We start from the raw sequence: 19791 nt of genomic DNA, 5'->3' as shown, positions 1-19791 counted from the left end.
CATTTCTTTCCTGTGCTTCGAGGAACAGAATTGTGTCGTCTGCATAGTGGCAGTTAGTTATAGCTGTGTTTTCCAGACATGGCGGTCCTAAGCCTCGAACTAAATTAGCTCTTCTACCTTTTGCAAAAAGTTTACTAAGTGTATCGGCTGCTAAAATATACAAAAAAGGTGACAAAGGATCCCCTTGACGTACCCCCCTTTTGCAATAGAAATAATCAGTGAGTTCTCCGTTTATAATGATGCAAGACTGTGAACTATACAACCATTGGGTGATCCATTGAATCCATTTTGTTCCAAAATTCCTAGTTGTTAATACCTCTATTAAGTAATCCCAATATATCTTATCGTAAGCTTTTTCAAAGTCTATCTTAATCACTACTCCTGGTTGTTTGTTTACAGAGCTAGAATGGAGAATTTCTTGATTAGTGGATTATACCTGCAACACTATCGTGATGGAAAAATTAATTGGAGTGCTTTTAAGATTATCAAACTTACTTGTAAGTTTAATTTCAAATTCTATTAAATTAATTTCAATCAATAAATCTTAACTATTAAACTATATCTACTTTATGAATGATACATCTACATACAAAAATTATAATATTTTAATTAATGTAATATGAAATCAAATAGTAAAAAAATAATAAAGAATGAATGAATTAAAATTAATTTATAAACCTACTTTTTTTACCACTTAACTATCCTAAATTAATTTGAAAATTTATAATTTTTTTCATGCAAAACATCACTTGTAAAATAAATTGATTTCCACAATTTGAATTCACCATTTAAAACTAATTTAATAAATTATCAATTTAAACTAGTTCTACTCAAAATAATTAGTAGTATATATATAATATTATTAATCGGTTCCATTTTATGCTGCGGTGTGACCGTGTGATTATAAGCAGGAATTCTTTGCTCTGAAGTCAACTCCTGTGCTTACCTACTTTACAGTCTGTGTGATTTTTTCAGTGTGGTCATGCGTGACGCATCCTAGGCTTGAGAATCAACGGTCGTTTTTGGTTTCCAGATCGTCTTTGATTTTTTTTTTAAATGGTCTGCGAATTGAAATAAGCAAAACATGTGAAATATTATTATAGAGAATAAACTATTATCTTTCCAGAATGAGCAAAAATTATCAATTTAGCCATTATTTAACTATAGAGAATAAACTATTATCTTTCTAGAATAAGCGACATTATTTGATTTTTTTCAAGGTTTTTGTATTCAATATATTGAGATTATTATTACAAGAAAAGAAGTAATTAGATCCTATCTATCACTTCTTACGTCATCGTAATATTTTTTTACAATAACATTTAAATTTTATAAATTCAGAAAGAATTCGAGTGTTAATTTTTGTTCTTCTTTAAAAGCATTACATATAAATAAATTTTTATTGATTTTTTTCAGAACGTTTCTCACAAAATTAAAATTAGAAAATAACAGATCAAGTTAATTGATGATAAGGAGGGATCTAATTACAATATTATATCTTGACACTATATGTTTAAAATTATTTTTTACAATTTCAAAGTTCAAATAATCAATTTAAACTGTTCGAATATCTGGATTATATAACTAATATTAAAATCAAAATATCGTAACTATCTTGATTATAATTAATCAAAAGCCGCACCTCTTCAAAAACATTTACAGCCTGTTTTCTTTATCTACTGATCAAAGTACTTGGTTTAATGGCGAATTTAATTAGGTCGTGGCAATTTAAATAGACGAAGGGAGCCCCGTCTGAATAAAGGGAAATAAATCTTCTGTGATTCTGTGGGAATATCAGAAACCTGCGATTCCAAATTCATCCGTTTAATTGTCTTTGAGATTCGTGCATAAAAATAATATATTTTGAGATTTAAATATATAAAAAAAATTAAAGGTTAGATTTGAAAGCGCAGGTTTCTGCTATTCCCACATAATCACAGCAGATTTATTTCTATTTCCTGAATAAAGATATTGACAAAACTACTTTTATTTCACACAGTGCAAAATCAATAAAGATAGAATGAAAAATATATGACCGATGGGCTGCGTAAAGTAATGTCTTTACCACTTGTGTTGCTCAAATTTTAACAAATGGCTGACTTTCAGTTGCAGAGGCTGAGGTATGTTCAAGCTATGAAGGTCAATTGATTCTCGTTTATTTTTAAAAAATTTGTACTTATACACGATTTCTATATAGTTTCAAATAGAATGTTATAGATATTGTAAAATTGATTCACATTTGTAACATGAAAATTTTATATGATTAATCCTCATTCACGTTTGACTCCTATAACTTGAAAGTCTGACTTCCGTCCGTGTTCAGTTGTTGTCGAGCTCTTAAAAATTGCGTTAAACCTGCCTTTAAAATGTTTAACCATTTTATACTCTCTAACAATATATTTTTCTATATGTACACGCGTTTGAAAAGCATTTAAATCTAATGGGTGTTTTAGAGTAAATTAGGAGTTTGATATTTTTTTTGCTTGATGACAAAATGGACTAAAATAGAGGGATAAAGCAGTACATAGTTTATTAAAGAGATGAAGGTTCGAGTGTCCTTATCTTTTGTATCTTTATTGTGTTTTTATTTTTTATTTTTTAATAAAAAATCTTAAAATTTATATGTCAAAATAAATTTATTAGATGTGATCAATATTATTTTTTGTACTTACATGTAAAAACTTATCAATTTTTTATTTTATTTTGATTTATATGAATCAATAAGTTGAAAAACCAATGTCCATAATTTACCCATATCGTATTTTTGCAAACTCCTGATACAAATTAAAACAAAATTGAAATGCTATGATCTTTTTACATGTACATAAAGAAAATAATATAGATCACATCTAACGTTTTAATGCTGAAATTTAAGTTATTTTAGTTTTAAAAATAATGACATGATAGAGACACAAAAGATGGAGGTGTTTGAACTCCCTATTAAAACTGTTGTCATTTTTGCTTAAAAACAATTAATTTAAGATTTATATATATTTGATATACCTTAAATTGTATCGACTATACATGAGAGTTTTTCTAATTTCGAAAGATAATTTGCTATTAATTTAAAAGAAAAAGTTCGTACTTTTAAAGTATTTAAAGGTTATACATAAAACTTTGTTTTTATAACTATATTGATCTTCTATCAAGATACTTCTATTAAAAAAGAAAATATTTTTTTATATAATTTAAAGTAAAATATTATAGTATTGCAAAAATAATTATATATAACTTGCATTACAGGACACAATCAACCATGCTTGCATGACCTCCTTATGTCATGAAAGGAGCTTTCCAGGTGAGCTGTTTTCATCTTCTAGCAGGGTCAACTGCACAGGTGTCAAAATAAATGCTAAATTCAAATTTATATAATTTTTTATTAATTATAAATCTTATACAAATTATAGCCGCTACTCTAAAATTATACTTGTCAAAATATAAAATATCAAGATTTTAATCTGAAATATCTTTTGCTCATCATTGAGTAAATGATTTAGAAAGCACACGATCACGATACATTACCCGATACCGTCGCTGTAAAAATTGCACTTTCATCGATTCTAATTCAACTATTACACTCAAAGTATATTCGAAAAATAAATTAAAACTAAACGAGAAAGAAAGAACAAAGCGGCGGTAACGTGTGGAACGATATTTCCGAAGTTGTTGCAGTAAACTGACAAAGCACTGATATTTCTAAAGTTAATACCGTGTTATATAAACCCGGTCTAAGATTAACTTCCTAGACTACGGGCAAACGCCATCCTTAAATTTCTGTTATAGATAACACCAAATATAATACTAAAAGTAATATATGTTGCATAATATCATTCATTAACATACATCGAATTATGTATTATGTGAAAAGGTTAATATTTCTTTTATCTAAAAATACATGTGATAATAAAGGAAAATCAGTTCAGATATTTAATTCTAGAACGTTCTAAACATTATCCGCGTAATACGTATCTCAGGTATCCACATCAGTGTATTATCTGTGTAGGATTCTCCATGCAGTGGGCTCCACAGTTAGCGAAAGCTTAAGTTACTTTCAAAATGACTCGCTATACGATATTACTTTCAAATTCCTTCCACAGAACATATTTAGAGGCACCTGCTTTCCTCTTCCGTCTCTCCAACCCCTTTACCTTCCCCTCAAAACACTAGACCCCAACTCTTCCACGCAGTTCAAAACCCCTTCTAGCAGTTTCAAAATAGCTTTCAAAATCCAAATTCCAATTGGACCTACCTTCTTCTTCTCCGATGTCCACTCAAAACCCTAATTCAAACTCTAACCCTAGCCCTAAACCGTCACCTCCAGCGGTGCCACTCGCTCCTGGGTTTCGTTTCCATCCCACCGACGAAGAACTTGTAATCTACTACCTCAAGCGTAAGATCTTGAATCGTCCCCTTCGCTTAGATGCGATCGCAGAGATCGATCTCTATAAGTTCGAGCCATGGGATCTCCCCACCAAATCGCGGATCAGGAGCCGCGATTTGGAGTGGTACTTTTTCAGCCCCCTGGATCGCAAGTACTCCAACAAGTCGAGAACGAATCGAGCGACCAAGGAGGGTTATTGGAAAACAACTGGGAAGGATCGCGAGGTGAAGAGAGGAGATCGGATCGTGGGGATGAAAAAGACGCTAGTTTTTCACATGGGGCGTGCACCGAGTGGTAAGAGGACGAATTGGGTGATGCACGAGTACCGAATTGAAGGGGAAGGTGTGTTGGATGAAGCCCCTGCAACAGCCGTATCACAGGTACCAATTGGGGAATGTTGGGAATTGGTTTGCGTTTCGACTGTTTCCTTTTTAAAATAAAATAAAATTGAGGGCTTTAGCTGTGAGTGATGCAGTTTCAGCTTTGCTGTGTGAAGTTTGTGAATTGAACATTTTCTATTCGTATTGCTAGTTTTATTATTTGAAATTTTGTTCCCGGTTGCTTGTGCTTTATTTTCCTCTTGCAGTTGGATTTGTGGGTTTAGGATTCTTTCTACATTGCTAAATTTCCTGTCACGGAATTATAAATCAGGCAATGTGCTTTATGGCCATCTTAGTAATTGAGTCCATATATTGCATAGTTTGGTGATATTTCTGAAGCAGTTGATCTAGACTCTCCCATTTTATGATTATTCATTTGTTTTTGGAAAGGTTCTTTCCTTTGGTTTTGGACCAGTTCTGCTAATTTTCCTTGTATATTCAATTCTTGACATGTGCTTTTTAATTTGGTGGTTGGGATGGAAGGATTTGTACGTGGTGTGTAGGATCTTCCAGAAAAGTGGGTCGGGTCCTCAGAATGGGGCACAGTACGGAGCTCCATTTGTGGAGGAGGAATGGGAACAGGAGATGAATGGAGGAGATGAGGCTATGTCTGCAGTCATGCAAGTCGAGAAAGATGACGAACTACACGATGAATACTTTCAAATGAATGACCTCTTACCTGTAAGTGCACCGGTTAAATATTGTTCTGGAATTGTGTAGAAAAAAATAATAATAATAATGCCACTTAAGTTTCAGATCAACTAGAAGTACCTTGATAGTTTTTTATAAGCCTCGTTGTAAGCTAATTTCCCGTGATTTGCAACAATTTTCTTAATTCACCCCAGAATTGTTCAATTATTGGAAACATTGAATCAGTTGTGACAAAAGTTGTTGTGCAGTTGGTTGTTAGGTAAGTCTCATCTTACTGCATATTATGTTTTTGCACCACAATGGCATTAAGTCTCCTTACAAATTTGTTGTAATTCACATTCTGTTATCAGTAGTCAATTGGGCCAACTGTACCCTACTAGTTATATACCTGCGCAATGCGGTGGATCGTTTTGTATCTAAAAATTTCAAATCTATAAACTGTTAGAGTTTTACTTTAGGTTTTCATTTCATAAATAACAATTAAATTCTGTCCAATTGTAATTATTGCACTTTTAGGATTAGAAGGTGTCGCACGTATCTGTAAAATCTAATTACCGTTAAGCATATGTTAAGCCATAAGGTAATTTGATCTGAAATCGCTATATACAAAACACTTAAAGTTGTTCAGCATACTTTTTCGCATCAAAATATTCAGAAGTATAGTAATATTAGTGAAATCAGCCTAAAATTAATAGGATTTAGTAAACAAAAATATGTAATTGAAGATTAACAAATTCCAAAATGAGATAAATGCTTTCACCAAAAATTGGATTAAGCATAACACACACAAAAAGGAAAAATAAAAAAGAACTTTGAAAGTAGTGAGGGCAGGTTAGGTCAAATGTGAAACATGCTAAACTGGCCTTTTTTTACATCAATGTGCAATACATCAACAACAGCAACCTTTGATTTGCACCTCTCTCACTACCATCTTTAATATATAAAGGAAAATTAGGCTAATTGATATGATATATGCTTTTTAATAACTCGTTTTATATATATTAATCCATGTTAAATACTGTTGGTTGGAACCTGAATGCTTACATTATTGAGAAATGAGATTATCATCTTAAGAACTAACTGCTGCGTGCCTTTTTTTCAGAATGAAAACCCGCTCGATCACAATCCCTCTGTTCCTGATGATCAGCAGGATAAAGTAGAAACTAAGCAGCAGATCAAACAAGAAGTTGATGAATCCACTAACAACACAACCTGTAAACCTGCAGATAATGCAACTGAGAATCTGATAAAATCAGAGTGGGCCCATGAAAGCTCGTGGGCGCTAAGGACACGTGATGACCCCACATGCCCAGGTGGGGATGATGAGATCGTCAATCTGTCAGAGATATTGAATGTTGATGAGTTCTTTGACAATTATACCACTGATGATACCGATCCCAATTTGGAGATGAGACAGGATGAGGAGGATCCAATAAGGTCCCCTCAAATCTGTGAATATGATTTTGGGAGCAGTGAGATAGATGAGGGCAAAACATTCTACAATGTGAATGAGGATGATGGGGTGTCGGATGGGAGATATTTTGATGATTTGATGGCCTACTTTGATGAGACTGATGTCGATATTAAATATGATATTTCAGCACCTGTGCAAAACATGGAGGAATGCAACATGCAAAAGGTATATTGTATTCATGGCAATTTAAATTTGTTGATTCGATGATCATTCAGTTTTTCTAATGAGAATGTTGCAAACCTTCAAGAGTTTTACCAGACAAACTTTTAATAGAAACTTCTATGCTGAAGTCTCTCGAGTTTGAATCAGGAATCAGTTCATTTTTATATATAGTCAAGGTTCAACTCTGGCCCTGGAACCCTAAAATACTAAAATAATTCCTTTATGCAAACAATTTAGTATTCGAGTTTCATGTATGATGTTAGGCTATTGGTATAGTGTCCTACCAGCCATTTACCCCCATAATCTGGTGTGGCCTAGACATTTATTGCACCAATTCTTGGTATACATTTGCTCGATTAACTTTGACTAATGAAAAGTGATCAATGGTTCAAGTTGAAGCTGGTGTTGAGTAAATTAAAAACTTTAAAGTCAGTGTAAATGAACTTGATATTTGACCTGCTATGTACTAACTGAGTCTCTCTCTCTCTCTGTGCCTATAGGATGATGATGTCATGGTAAGTGATGCTACTCCCAAGGAAGAGCCAAAGGAAATGTTAATGGGTGAGTGCTCCTCCTCTGTTGAGCCTTCAACGTCTGATGACACTAACAGCTTGAAGAGAAAGACCTTTGATCGCCCTGAGCTATCAGGTATCCTACTGTTTTGTTAAATGGTGCACCAAAAAGATCTTATATAAGCTATGAAATATATAATTAGTATGCAGTTTTTATGTTTGTCCTTATTCTCATAGTAATTCTAGAATTTCAGTTAAGGTATATCCACTAAAGGTCCCTGGGTGGTAAACCAGGCATTACCGATAGTGAATTCATTGTTGTTTATCATGAACACTCGTAGCTTTCTTACTAGCTGCGTTCAATCTTGAATATAGTACAGTTGTATTAACACTCAAGTCATTCACTATTATTAGTTGAACTTATTTCTTGAGGGTTGTGTTTTTCTTTTTTATTATTTTTGTGTAGGGGAAATTCAGGTTTTTGTCCCTAAACTTTCTTAGAAAAACCCTAACATAGTATTTCTCTGGATATCCCTCTAACATAGTCTTTCTTTGAGATGCAGATGAATACAGTGACAAATCGTCGATCAGGAAGCGTCTTGTCAGTATGTTGGGTTCAATCTCAGCGCCTACTGCAATGGCGTCAGAATATGGTGCCGGGTCCAGCAAGTCAATTGCAGCTTCCAATGCTGCGGGTCCAATTCGCGTAACAGCTGGCATGATCCAAATAAGGGGTGACCTCGACTGGTCCTTGCACAAAAATGGACTATACAGCTTTGTGTTCTCTTACGGTACTGATGCTACTGATCTACTGACAAAATCATCGCCATTTGAACCAACAGCAATGGTCACAAAAATGCAACAAGACAACACAGCTTCATTTATTTTAAGGAGCGGGTTTTATCTTATCTTTGTTTCTCTGGCAATTCTTACTTTGAGCTACAAGTTGGCAACCTGTATCAGGGGCCAGTGAGCTGAGCTGCTGTTTGCTTCTTTTGAGTCGTATTATTTTACGAGTATTATTTAAGAGATGATGAGCTCGGGAGAATACGACTTTATACGCATAACATGTCATGATGTTTGTTAACTTCTAGACACTTTTGTGCTCCATGATCTCCATGGACTAAAACTTGATGTATTGTTTGTAGTGGTTTAGAATTTGATAAAGTTGGTGAAGTAAATGTCTACGACCTTCGTTTTTTAACAACCATGTTCTTATTTCTACGGTGTTTTACGTATGTGAATGTACTAATTTTCTCTGTCAAACTTGATTAATGCAATTGTCGTACTGCCAACTGAGTTTCATGTTAGAGTGAGTTACAGATCCATATATTGTTGTTCGAAGTTCAAACAATTAATCTAAACCGTTAAACATTATCTTCAATGATCTTCATATGAAATTATGATATAAACTCTTAAACATATCTTTATAATGCACGCTACTGTTCAACATAATCTCCATATATTCTCCATATGGAACTGTTACATTTTTTTATAATTATTATTTTTTAATTTTTTAAGATAGGTAGAAAACTACTTGATCTAAACTTTGTGGACCATATGAAAGTAGTAATTTTTTACCTATCTAAAAAAATAGTAAAAATATTTTCAAAAATTTTAATTTGATTTCTAAGTACATTTTCATATAAAAATTATATTGAACGATTAAGATTAATTGTACTTAAAAAAAAATAAAGATATAGATTCATTGCACAGGTCTCGATCTGTAATATACATATTACCAGTCGCACTCTCCATGTTATGTTTTTAATTTTATATTCTGTAAAATTACAAGTCAAAAGTCAAAACTGTTATCCCGTGCTCAGAAATATTGTGGTCTTTGCATAAAGAATAGTAATAGCAAGCTGTTGTAATAATTTACATCTTATATTCAGCAAAGCAACGTAATTTTGGTACGTACTACAGCGAGAAGATTAGGGGTTTTCAGGGAAAACTGTTTGGATAAAATCCAAGAAACGCCTAGAGTAGAACTCAGGATCTACAGCAGAGATTGAGACAGAATCAAATTGAATAGATTTGTAGGCATGCTCGATTTTCTTTGTTATGTTATACTCCTGTAGAATGTCGATTATACCCAGATACAACACCACGTCGTAGACTTCGTGTACTTGTTGAGTCTCATCTTCACTTAGTATATGCTCAGCCCTTGCTGGCATGTTCACTCCTAGCTGGATTTGTAACCTGGTGCAATTGATAAAAAGAGCCTAATCATTTTGAATGCAGTTTTAAAAAGCAAGACAGGCACCAAAAATAAATTGAGATGTAAATTAAAAAGTGAAACGGAGATCAATGGAAAATTAACCTAGCAGTGCCTGGAAGGAGAAGATCCACTTCTTCAAAACCAGCAGCTGAGGCACGTAGGCGGCTACCTCTGATATGTGGGCCCACCACCACACTATTTTCATCATTTCCACGCTGTACCAATACCAGTCCCTGTGGGTAGTTCCCGATTTCATCCTCCTGAGCATCTGTGCAAAATGTATCAAGTCTTAAACATAGTTTTACCAAAAGAAAAAAAATCTTCTTTTCTTCTGTAAATGTATCATATTCAGTTGTGTCAAAATAATAACAAGCGAGCAAGCATTTAAATAATAGCGTGTTTGGTACAATTCTCTAACAACAGCAATAAATATGCTTAACAACCCACCAATTCAGCTTGCTTCTTAGGGAATTGGACTGAAAGAAAAATTGGAGCAAATGTAAAAAACCATTATAGAAACCGACACTAACCTTCCTCTTGAAGGACTGCCAGACCCGCATTTTGACGAGACCGGAGATGCTGAGGTGCACGGTAGTGTACCCCTAGCAATAGGCTGTAATCCATTATCCTTTCTGTCTCTAGGAATTTGCTATCAATCTCCATTTGCCTGCATGATGATTAAACAGTGCAAATTCTAATTGAGTTCAAATTTCTGAGAACAAGACCATTATAAAATTTACAATTAGACGGACTGAAAAGATCAATGAGACAGATTTGAAATTGAGAAAATCTCTAATTTTTGTCAAAAAGCAATATTCTTTCGGAGCATATAGCAAAAAAAAAATGTTAGATTTCATTTTTGGCGTGCTTTATTGAGAAGATGCCAAATTCTAACATTCAACCCAAGTCTTATTTAGTTGACTGACCTTTTATCTAGAGGGTTATCAACTTTTTAATGGGTATATTTGTTTTGTCTGTTGATTTGTAATTTTTGTTAACTTAAGATTAATTGTAACCTGTATATGCACCACCAAGGCTCCAATTAAGCAAAAAACTATCATTTATTTTGTTGCAGTTGGATGCAAGACTAAAAGTAAAAAACAATTAACTTAAGAAAGATTATGTTTCATTATACCCTCCAACAATTGTAAATTTTGCATTTACCTCCCCGAAAATCATAAGTGTTTTTCCGAAACCCATGTTTTCTAAGAAACAGCCCATATAACTCCATCATAGAATTTGACCATATAAAAAAATGATAAAGTTAGTAATTGCATGTGTTTCTGTTTTGTTATTTTATTACACCTGACCATTTGATGCAGTATGTACTATTGATTTTCTTCTCTGAAAACTTAAATTTGGTCAGCGTGTTTATAGTACAAGGGTCTAAGGGGAATCCTATTAAGTAACCAATGAGAAGAATTCAAAACTTGCAATTGCATTTCATGTACACATCCTGTTTTCTGTTTTTTTTCCTTAGGCATCTGAGAAAAAATGTCTCGAAGAATTAATTTCATTGCATTTTGGAAATAAATAACTTTGCGTTTGAATAGATCTATATTTTAACTAGGAACTTCATATTTCATTAGTAAAATATAATTGTTCTTAAAAGTTAAAACCTGTTCTGAATGCAATTATTAACAGAACTTCCTAGCATATTTGACGTTCCCCTATACTTGCACATAACAGGTAATGCGGCAATTTACAAAAAGAATAATACTATTACAAAATCACTTACCTAAACAGTGCCTCACGCCAAGAAGGTTCAAGATAGAAGTTATAATTCAAGTCCAAATCCTTAAGTGTTGTGTTTTCATCGATTTCAATTTTGTCAGTAGATCGGCCCAAGGATGAACCTTTTAAGTCAAACCTTCTATGGATTCTTAACTCTGTGCAAAACATGTTTCCCATTACCACAAACCGAAACTGCCAATGCACACAAGAAAATAGATAAAGTATTTTCATAAATATGTGATGACACGAGAAATAACATAATGGTCTCAAAGCATCACTACAGTATAGCGATTCTTAACTCTTTTTTTTTCTTTTTCTTTTGGGTTGTTTGGGTCCCTCTTTAAGTTTCATAAAAGTTTATCTAGATCAACATCACATCCTTAGCTCTTTTGAAGCAATTCATATCCGTCTTTGTACATCGAAATTTTTTCATTACTACATATATCACATATTTTACCCCTGTTGGACTTTACAAACAAGACATGCCACATACATGGGGTGGAAGGTAAATGTAAATAGTTTTAAAAACTTAAATTGATAGGTACTAAATGAGGGACCAGAGCAGCAATGACACAAGACGAAAGGACTACTTGTCAACTTACTGATAAAAATTACAAAGGCAAGAAATATAACCAAAAGAATTGCATCTAAATAAAAGTTTTTGTTACTGATACCTTTTGACCGCTAGAAGGTTTGATGCGATGGAGGCCGAAGAACTTGGTTATGAGGGTATTGTCATATGTTTTGACATGATGATAATAATTTGGAAGCATTCGCAATAGTACCTGTCATGAGTAGAGAATAATAAGACCACCCTGACCTTGTGCTGTTGATTAACACTTAATAGGCTATAATAAGACCAGCAGGTTCTAGGTTCTTTAATCATCAAGAATCTTAATTAATTTTAATTCTTCCAAGGAATTGAGTGAAGCTATGGTACTATGCATAGCGCCTATTGGTCTCTACTCTGTACTATGGACCAATATCTCCATTTTCAAAATTCAAATAATCGATCTGAACCGTCTATCTCGGTATTAAAATGTACTTGTGATCAAATTTTACATTTTTTTACAATTTTTTTAGATAGGTAGAAAATCAGTTGATCTAACAATTCTAGACCATTCAAAAGTAGTGATTTTCTACCTATCTAAAAACATGGTAAAATTTTTCTAAAAAACGTAAAATATAGTCTGCAGGTACATTTTCATACGGAGACCTTGTTGAACGGTTCAGGTAGACTATTTGAACTTTGAAAATGAAGATATCGATCCATAGTATGGACCAATCCATGATATGCATAGTACCATAGCCTCACTCTTATATATATTTTATTGTGGTATAAAAGACATTGCTCATTTTGGAGGAGAATACATGGATGAACGGTATAAGCATTTTACCTGAACCTCAGACTTGCGAAGGGTCTTGATCATGAAGCGGTCATCTTGAGAGAGGAAAAAAACACTGCCACTTTTCCCTGGAGAAGAAAGTTCCCTAAGTGCTGCATCTCCACAAATAGACATCATGTAATCTGCTGCATCTATCTTGAACATCTCCCGCAAGTTCCTGTCATTAGAATACAACTAACCCATGACTTTCTAGAACCTTTTTTTTTTGGGTGGGGGATTTCATTTATACCCCTAAAAAACTTCAAAATTACATATTTTTCCCTCTAAACTTCATATTATCATATTTCTAAACTTCAAAAACTCACTAATTTACCCATTTTATTGTCTTTTCTATTAAAACTCATTTTAAGTTTATAAATTACTCATTTTACCCTTTAAAATGAATTTTGATAGAAAAGACAATAAAAATGGGTAAATTTGTGAGTTTTTGAAATTTAGAAGGGTAAATATGATATTATGAACTTAAGTGGGGGGAATACGTAATCGTAAAGGTTTTGAGGGGTATACATGAAATTCCCCCTTCTTTTGTTTTACTTGTCTTTTGTTTAATTCATTGATATGCAATAAGAGGAAAAGAACCTGAAGACCATGGGGCAGTAGTCCTTCCATTTGAAATCCTCCTGGGAACGGTGCGGAGGTGTCAGTTGTGAGCCTTGTCTTGGGAAGTTCATCCAGAAGCTAGCTTTTCGACCAAAATCTGAGGTGCGCACCTCACGCCTTTGTATTGGTGTAATTTTTCCAACTGTATACCTAATTCAAATTGTAGTACTGTTCAAACACTATTGAGACTTAACACGAGTTACTGGAAAACCGGTCTGATAAAAAGGTGGTAACAGTGATAAACATGATAGATAGCGGTTAAAGATTTTAACAGAGCAGTTTTGGCTTCATGAAACACATGGACTATTAAAATCAAAACAGCGCTGCATCTGGTTTGTGTGCTGCATGAAGCCAAAAATCCTCTGTTACCTTTATCCTAGATAGCCTAGTCGGTATACTATAATAAAAATATCATGAAAGGCATCATACTGCAGAATCAGTACCAGTGTAGTACCAAAAAATACCAGATATAAAACTGTTTGTCCCCCTAATTTACCTGACCAAATCTTACAGTATAAGCATCATATCAATAAGAAATTATATACCAGAAAAAAATTCAATCAACATCGAGCTCAATTACGGCAACAGTACCAAATCCAGTGCTCTGGTCCAAAAACCACACCACAGTCATATAAAAAATCACCAATAGTAAATATAAATAAAATAAAAAAAGTATAGTAATTTCTGCAACTTTGGAGAAAAAAATAGAGTGCTAATACGAGAATCAAGAATCAACAAAAGAAACATAAGAAACCAAATTACCTAATGCCAAGCTGAAGACTAAGCATAAGGTCGTAACTCCTATGCCCCTTAATAATTGTCTCGCCTGGCTTCTTAATATCCCGTACCATCCTTTTCTGACGCTTCTTTACCTTTCTAGAAGACACTGGGAATGCACCACTCATCACAACCTCACTTATCAGCACCCCTTGCATATACTCTCTCTCTAAGATTGGTGCACCGTTCTCAGCCTGTGCCTGATCCTCACTCTCACCTACAATCTTTTCTATCATTGCCCCATCAAGACTCCACCTTCTTTCCAATGGCATATTTTTCAATTGGGACCTTTCATTAGTAATACCAATTTTCATATTTCCCATATCAACTGTAGATGAGTGAAGGATACGTGACCCCAGATTGTTCCTCCTTAAATCAGGTAACAAGCCTCTTTTTTTAAGAACATTTAAATAAAACTCATGTGTGGCCGGCACAGTACATCCTTTGGGGTAAAACATGCCTTTTCCATCTTTTAATCCTCTTGTCCATGTACCAACATAGCATCCTCCTTCATTCCAAGTGTAAACCCCATAACCATGCATCATTCCATTAAGCCAATTTCCCTCATAAGTGTCGCCATTTTTCCATGTAAGCGTTCCTTTGCCACTCATCAAGCCATCTCTCATGTTTCCATCGTAGACATTCCCATTACACCATGTGTACTTACCATTACCTTCTATTGAACCTTGAATCCAAGGACCTTCATATACATCTCCATTTGGATATGTTTGAAACCCTAGCCCATGCTTTAAATTCAATTTGAATCGACCTTTGTACGTCAAGGTATCAGGTCGGATAAACGTACCTGTACCATGCATGTACCCACCCGAATACTCTCCTTCATAAATACACCCATCAGGCCATATGGTTTTCCCTTCCCCGTGCCTCATTCCTCGCCTCCATTCGCCGTCATAAGTGCACCCATCAGACCATATGTACTTGCCAGATCCTTCCGGCAGGCTACCCAATAGTGTACCCGCATAGCTGTCCCCATTCGGAAGGGTAACATTGCCTACTCGAAACCTGGCACTTGTGTTTTGACTACTGGAAGGAGTTAATTCCTGCAAGAGAATTTGTTCTAGGTTGCAACTGGCATCGCGGTGGGGCCCAGTTCTGCCTGAACAGGTGGCGGTTCCTGGTTCGTCGGAGGTGGTTGTGAGGGTTGACATGCAATAAAATCAAGAAACAAAAGACCACTTTTTGTATCTCGTATTGAGTGACCTGAAAACAAATAATTGATTTAGAATTGAAGACTCTCTGTTCACAAATCAAGCATGCAATTTTGCATTTTGGTGAGGTAGGGATCAGGTCAAATATTGCTAAGCATATGACTATCAGTGGCAGTGTACCAACCAGGTGTTATATTTTTCTTACAAGTTACAAGAATAAAATCTGATTTACCTAAAGCATGTCTCAACTATAAAAGTATGGGACAGCAAATTATAAAATCTGAACGTAAGGAATCAGATTAATACATCAGAAGAAACAAGAAGGAATCCCAAATTTCAGCTATAGTTGTCAGCAATCAAAATCTTAAAAAACTTTTTAAATAAAGAAATATCACCAGTCATAAAAAGCATTTTCACTAATAAACTGTTTCTATAAGTTCCTCTAAAAACAAAACATTACAAACCTTAATCAATTAATTAGATCTCCAAAGCAGGCTAGAAGTTGACTATGATCCAAAAAAAAGATTCTTATATGTTTGTAGCCAATACAAATATCATATTCTAGAACATTGCAATATATAGAAGCAACACTAAACCTGTATTAAAACGAGAAAAAAAAAAGCAGGAGGGAGGGGGACGAGCTTACAACTAGCTCCTGGCGTGATTTGTTGGAGAGGTATCAGCGGTACGAGATCTAATGAGAGAGATTTGAGCGACAAGGATTGGGCTTTTATATATGCCAAAAGGGGCACAAATGAGGCAGAAAAAAGAAGCTGTTAAACAAGCTACTGGAGAGGGAAAAGTGGGTGATACTTTGCAGCTGCTTTCCAGAAAAAATAAATGAAAAAAAGAGAGAGAGGAGTGGGTGTGCTTCGAAGGAAGTGTCCGTTCGTTTGTTTTTGTGATCCTGTGCTTTGAAGGAAGAGGAAAAAAGAAAGAAGAGTTGGAAAGATTTTTTTTTTTTTTAAAAAAAAGGTTGATTTTGAATAAATGAGTGAGTACCCGAAAACCACCCTTTTTACACGTGCAACTTGACGAAAATATTGACGGAGCTTGTTTAGCTTCATGCAGCACATTAAAGTTATAAATTAACTCTCTATTGATCGTGCACTGCGTGAAGTCAAATTAGCTCTGTTAATATATTTACCTGAAAATAATAACAATAAATTCGTAATTTTGATCAACATAACTTCAATTTATTAATTGCAGCTTGTGACCAAGTCTGATCGCAATGATTAAATTAAAACCGACAAAAAGAATTGTATTTTTTGTTCTCGGACTGAAATCACATATTTTGACCATTGGCATTAATTATCTCTTCATATTTTATCAGGAATAATTATTTCAATTCCCACACTCCAGTACCCGCATTATATCCCATCTCTTAAACAGATTTTAACTTCCCATAAACTAACTTAACTAACTAATTTAATTAAATTTATTCAAAACACTAGTATAAATACTTGGAAGATAATAAATTAATGCTTACAAATTAAGATATTAATACTTGCATGTATAACTATATAGAGAGACCACTCAAACTACATGGGGAGAAGAATCATATACTTTTTTAGAGGTGGGTTTTTTTTTTTCAATATCTTCCACATTTCTCACGTTCTATGAGGAATTTTGCGAATCTAAAACCACGAATGTATTCTATGCAATTTTATCTTTCAAATGAGATCCATGATGACGTACTTTCGGATTCATCGTCACACAAGTATTTATACCTCATTGTGCAAGTATTTATACCGCATCGTACAAGTATTTATACCTATACTTGTAAGTATTTATCCCCAATCGTGGACCCCGCATTTCCGCATCACATTTCCCTAATCGTCCATGCGTCAACCTTTCTCTAACAAAAATAGTTGACCATATAAATACTTCAGTGCATAGATATAAATACTTGTAATACTTGATATTAATACTTTTAAATGTCAGCAGTGTCATATGTGAAAAATACTATGTATGAATACTTAAATGACGAGGTATAAATACTTGTGTGATAACGAGCTCGAAAGTATGTCATCATGGATCTCATTTGAAAGATAAAATTGTGTAGAAGACGTTAGTGATTTTAGATTCACAAAATTCCTTATAGATCATGAGAAATGTGGACGAAATTGAACAAATAAAATTGGGGGGATAATGGAGGGATGAGAGTGCGAGTACTCATATCATCTCCCTTTTATCAGGGTTCAAAATAATATCGTTATTATATTTTTAAACCATAAAAACTATAAAGATAACGATACAATATGAACATAACATATTTTTTAACCGTTCCGCTATTATATACGTGATAAGAACTTCTATAAATACGTACGATTTGAATTATGAAGACATGAGAAATTAGTCTCAGAAATCAAAACAAGCATGACATGTAAATATAATTTATTGTCCATGAGCCAAGCGCTTTTTTCGATATGTTTGGAGATGGTTTATTAAACAGAAAATACGTACAATTAACAAAAAATACTAAAAAAAACGAGAAGAAAAGGAAAATAATTAAGAAATTTACTTTGGTAAAAAGAAAGTTGTGGTTTACTGTACTTTATATGTATCGTACTAAAAGCAAATAAATATGATAAATATTATGCATAAAATTAAATAAAAATGCATTTACAATGTGTTGTGTGTTTGTTATTGGCTTTAATCAATATAGGCTTAGTTTAGATCATAAAATGATAAAAACTGTCATATAAACTCTAATTTACGTCTTTTACATTTGCATATATAAATTTATCCATACCAAATTAAATAAATACAACAAATATTGCACGTAAATTATTGTAATACATTCACGTCGATCGAATTGTATGTCAGTTAATATTTTTAACCAATTAAGGACTCTTTTATGATGATAAAATTGCCAAACAGATATATAGATAAACACTAGCATTAATCTATTACACGTACGTGCATAAAATTTGTTCGTGCTAATCGGATAGCTACAACAAATTACTGTGTGTGTTGATGGTTTTTATCAATTAAGGCCCCACTTATGATCGTAAAAATCCCCAGAACTAACATATCCGAAATTTTTATTTATACCATATTAAATAAAAATACCCCAAATTATGAGGATTTTCAAAAAACACCCAGGCCGCAGAATAGTTTGGCGGCTACATTTTTTGAGGGTTGCAGATTAGTTTGAAGGCCCCTAAAAAATCTAAATATATTTAATATATAGCACAATGCATTTTTTTTAGTTTTTGAGGGGTTTCTAAATCAATCTACGACCCTCTAAGAATGGAGCTGCCAAATCATTCTGCAGCCCAGGTGTTTTTGGAAATCTCCACAAACCATGGATTTTTTGTTTATTTCTTTTTAATATGGTATAAATAAAAATTTCGGCTAACATATAAACTCTTTTAAGTTTTGTCTTTATATCTGCACAAATGTATCCTTGCTAAAATAAATAATTAAGGCAAATATTATGCATGTAATTATTCTAAACTGTATTTACGAGCCTTGTGTGTAAGTATGTTTATGATATTTTTTTTATTGTGGACGTTGATTTTTTTACTTGTTGTTTTATGTAGAACTATAATTGAAAAATAATAATTAATTCTTTATGTGTACATAGAGACAATAATATGTTTGTATGTGTTTTTAACTCTTTATTACTAAAATTTTAGACGTGTTTGTCAGTATTTCTAATCAATTTAGATCTCACTTGCAATCACAAAACTACCAAAACTGACAAATAAATTCTAATTTGTGTATTTTATATGTGCATAAATTTATCCATGCTAAAACAAAACAAATACGACAAATATTTTGCCTAAAGTTCCTCTTTAGTGTGTTTACAATGTTTTTGTGCGCGTCTCTTTATTTTTTTTAACCAATTTTAGTTTCATTTATGGTTGTAAAATTAATAAAAATGACGCATACACTCTAAGTTATGTCTTTTATAAGAACCAGCATTTGATCTAGTGACAAAGGTATATAGTCTCTATATGAGAGGTCATGAATTCGTAACTGGATAAAGAAAATCATTTATTATAATAACGAAAGTATTAAATAGTTAGATGGTTTGATCGCAAACCTTTACTAAGAAAAAAGAACTTATGTCTTTTGTCATGTGCATAAATTTATCATATCTTAAAAGAACTTGTGTATCTTCGTTTTTTGGCCACTTTATTTGGTAATGAATGAATGTAAAAAATTATAGATTTGAAATGTAAAAGTATTACTAATTAAATAGATCTATTTAACCATATAGATTAATCGTTTGAAACTAGTTAAATAAATTTTTAAAGGTTAAATTCACTAACCACCTTAGTGAATTAAATTTAATTCAGTTTTGTCATTCAAT

At 33.3% G+C, this 19791-nt stretch overlaps 2 protein-coding genes across 2 annotated transcripts; one reads left to right on the top strand and one right to left on the bottom strand.

The window, feature by feature from the left end:
* Positions 1–3957: 3957 nt before the first annotated feature.
* LOC144543582 (NAC domain-containing protein 53-like) lies at positions 3958–8887 on the top strand. Its single transcript, XM_078291890.1, has 5 exons — positions 3958–4761; positions 5245–5442; positions 6515–7051; positions 7549–7696; positions 8124–8887. The coding sequence occupies exons 1-5, from the start codon at positions 4264–4266 to the stop codon at positions 8531–8533; spliced, it is 1791 nt and encodes a 596-aa protein (XP_078148016.1). The 5' UTR covers positions 3958–4263; the 3' UTR covers positions 8534–8887.
* Positions 8888–9351: 464 nt separating this feature from the next.
* Positions 9352–16398, bottom strand: PIP5K9 (phosphatidyl inositol monophosphate 5 kinase). The gene is made up of 9 exons (XM_078291889.1): positions 16114–16398; positions 14284–15519; positions 13501–13671; positions 12913–13078; positions 12190–12300; positions 11520–11707; positions 10312–10448; positions 9884–10049; positions 9352–9762 (listed from the first exon to the last, which is right to left on the bottom strand). The coding sequence occupies exons 2-9, from the start codon at positions 15465–15467 to the stop codon at positions 9495–9497; spliced, it is 2391 nt and encodes a 796-aa protein (XP_078148015.1). The 5' UTR covers positions 15468–15519; positions 16114–16398; the 3' UTR covers positions 9352–9494.
* Between the last annotated feature and the right edge of the window lie 3393 nt (positions 16399–19791).

The sequence above is a fragment of the Carex rostrata genome, chromosome 25 (genome assembly GCF_964058835.1).
Source record: "Carex rostrata chromosome 25, lpCarRost1.2, whole genome shotgun sequence".
NCBI lineage: Eukaryota > Viridiplantae > Streptophyta > Magnoliopsida > Poales > Cyperaceae > Carex > Carex rostrata.
Note: the sequence above shows the minus strand (reverse complement) of the source record. Positions and strands in the feature narration are given on the sequence as shown.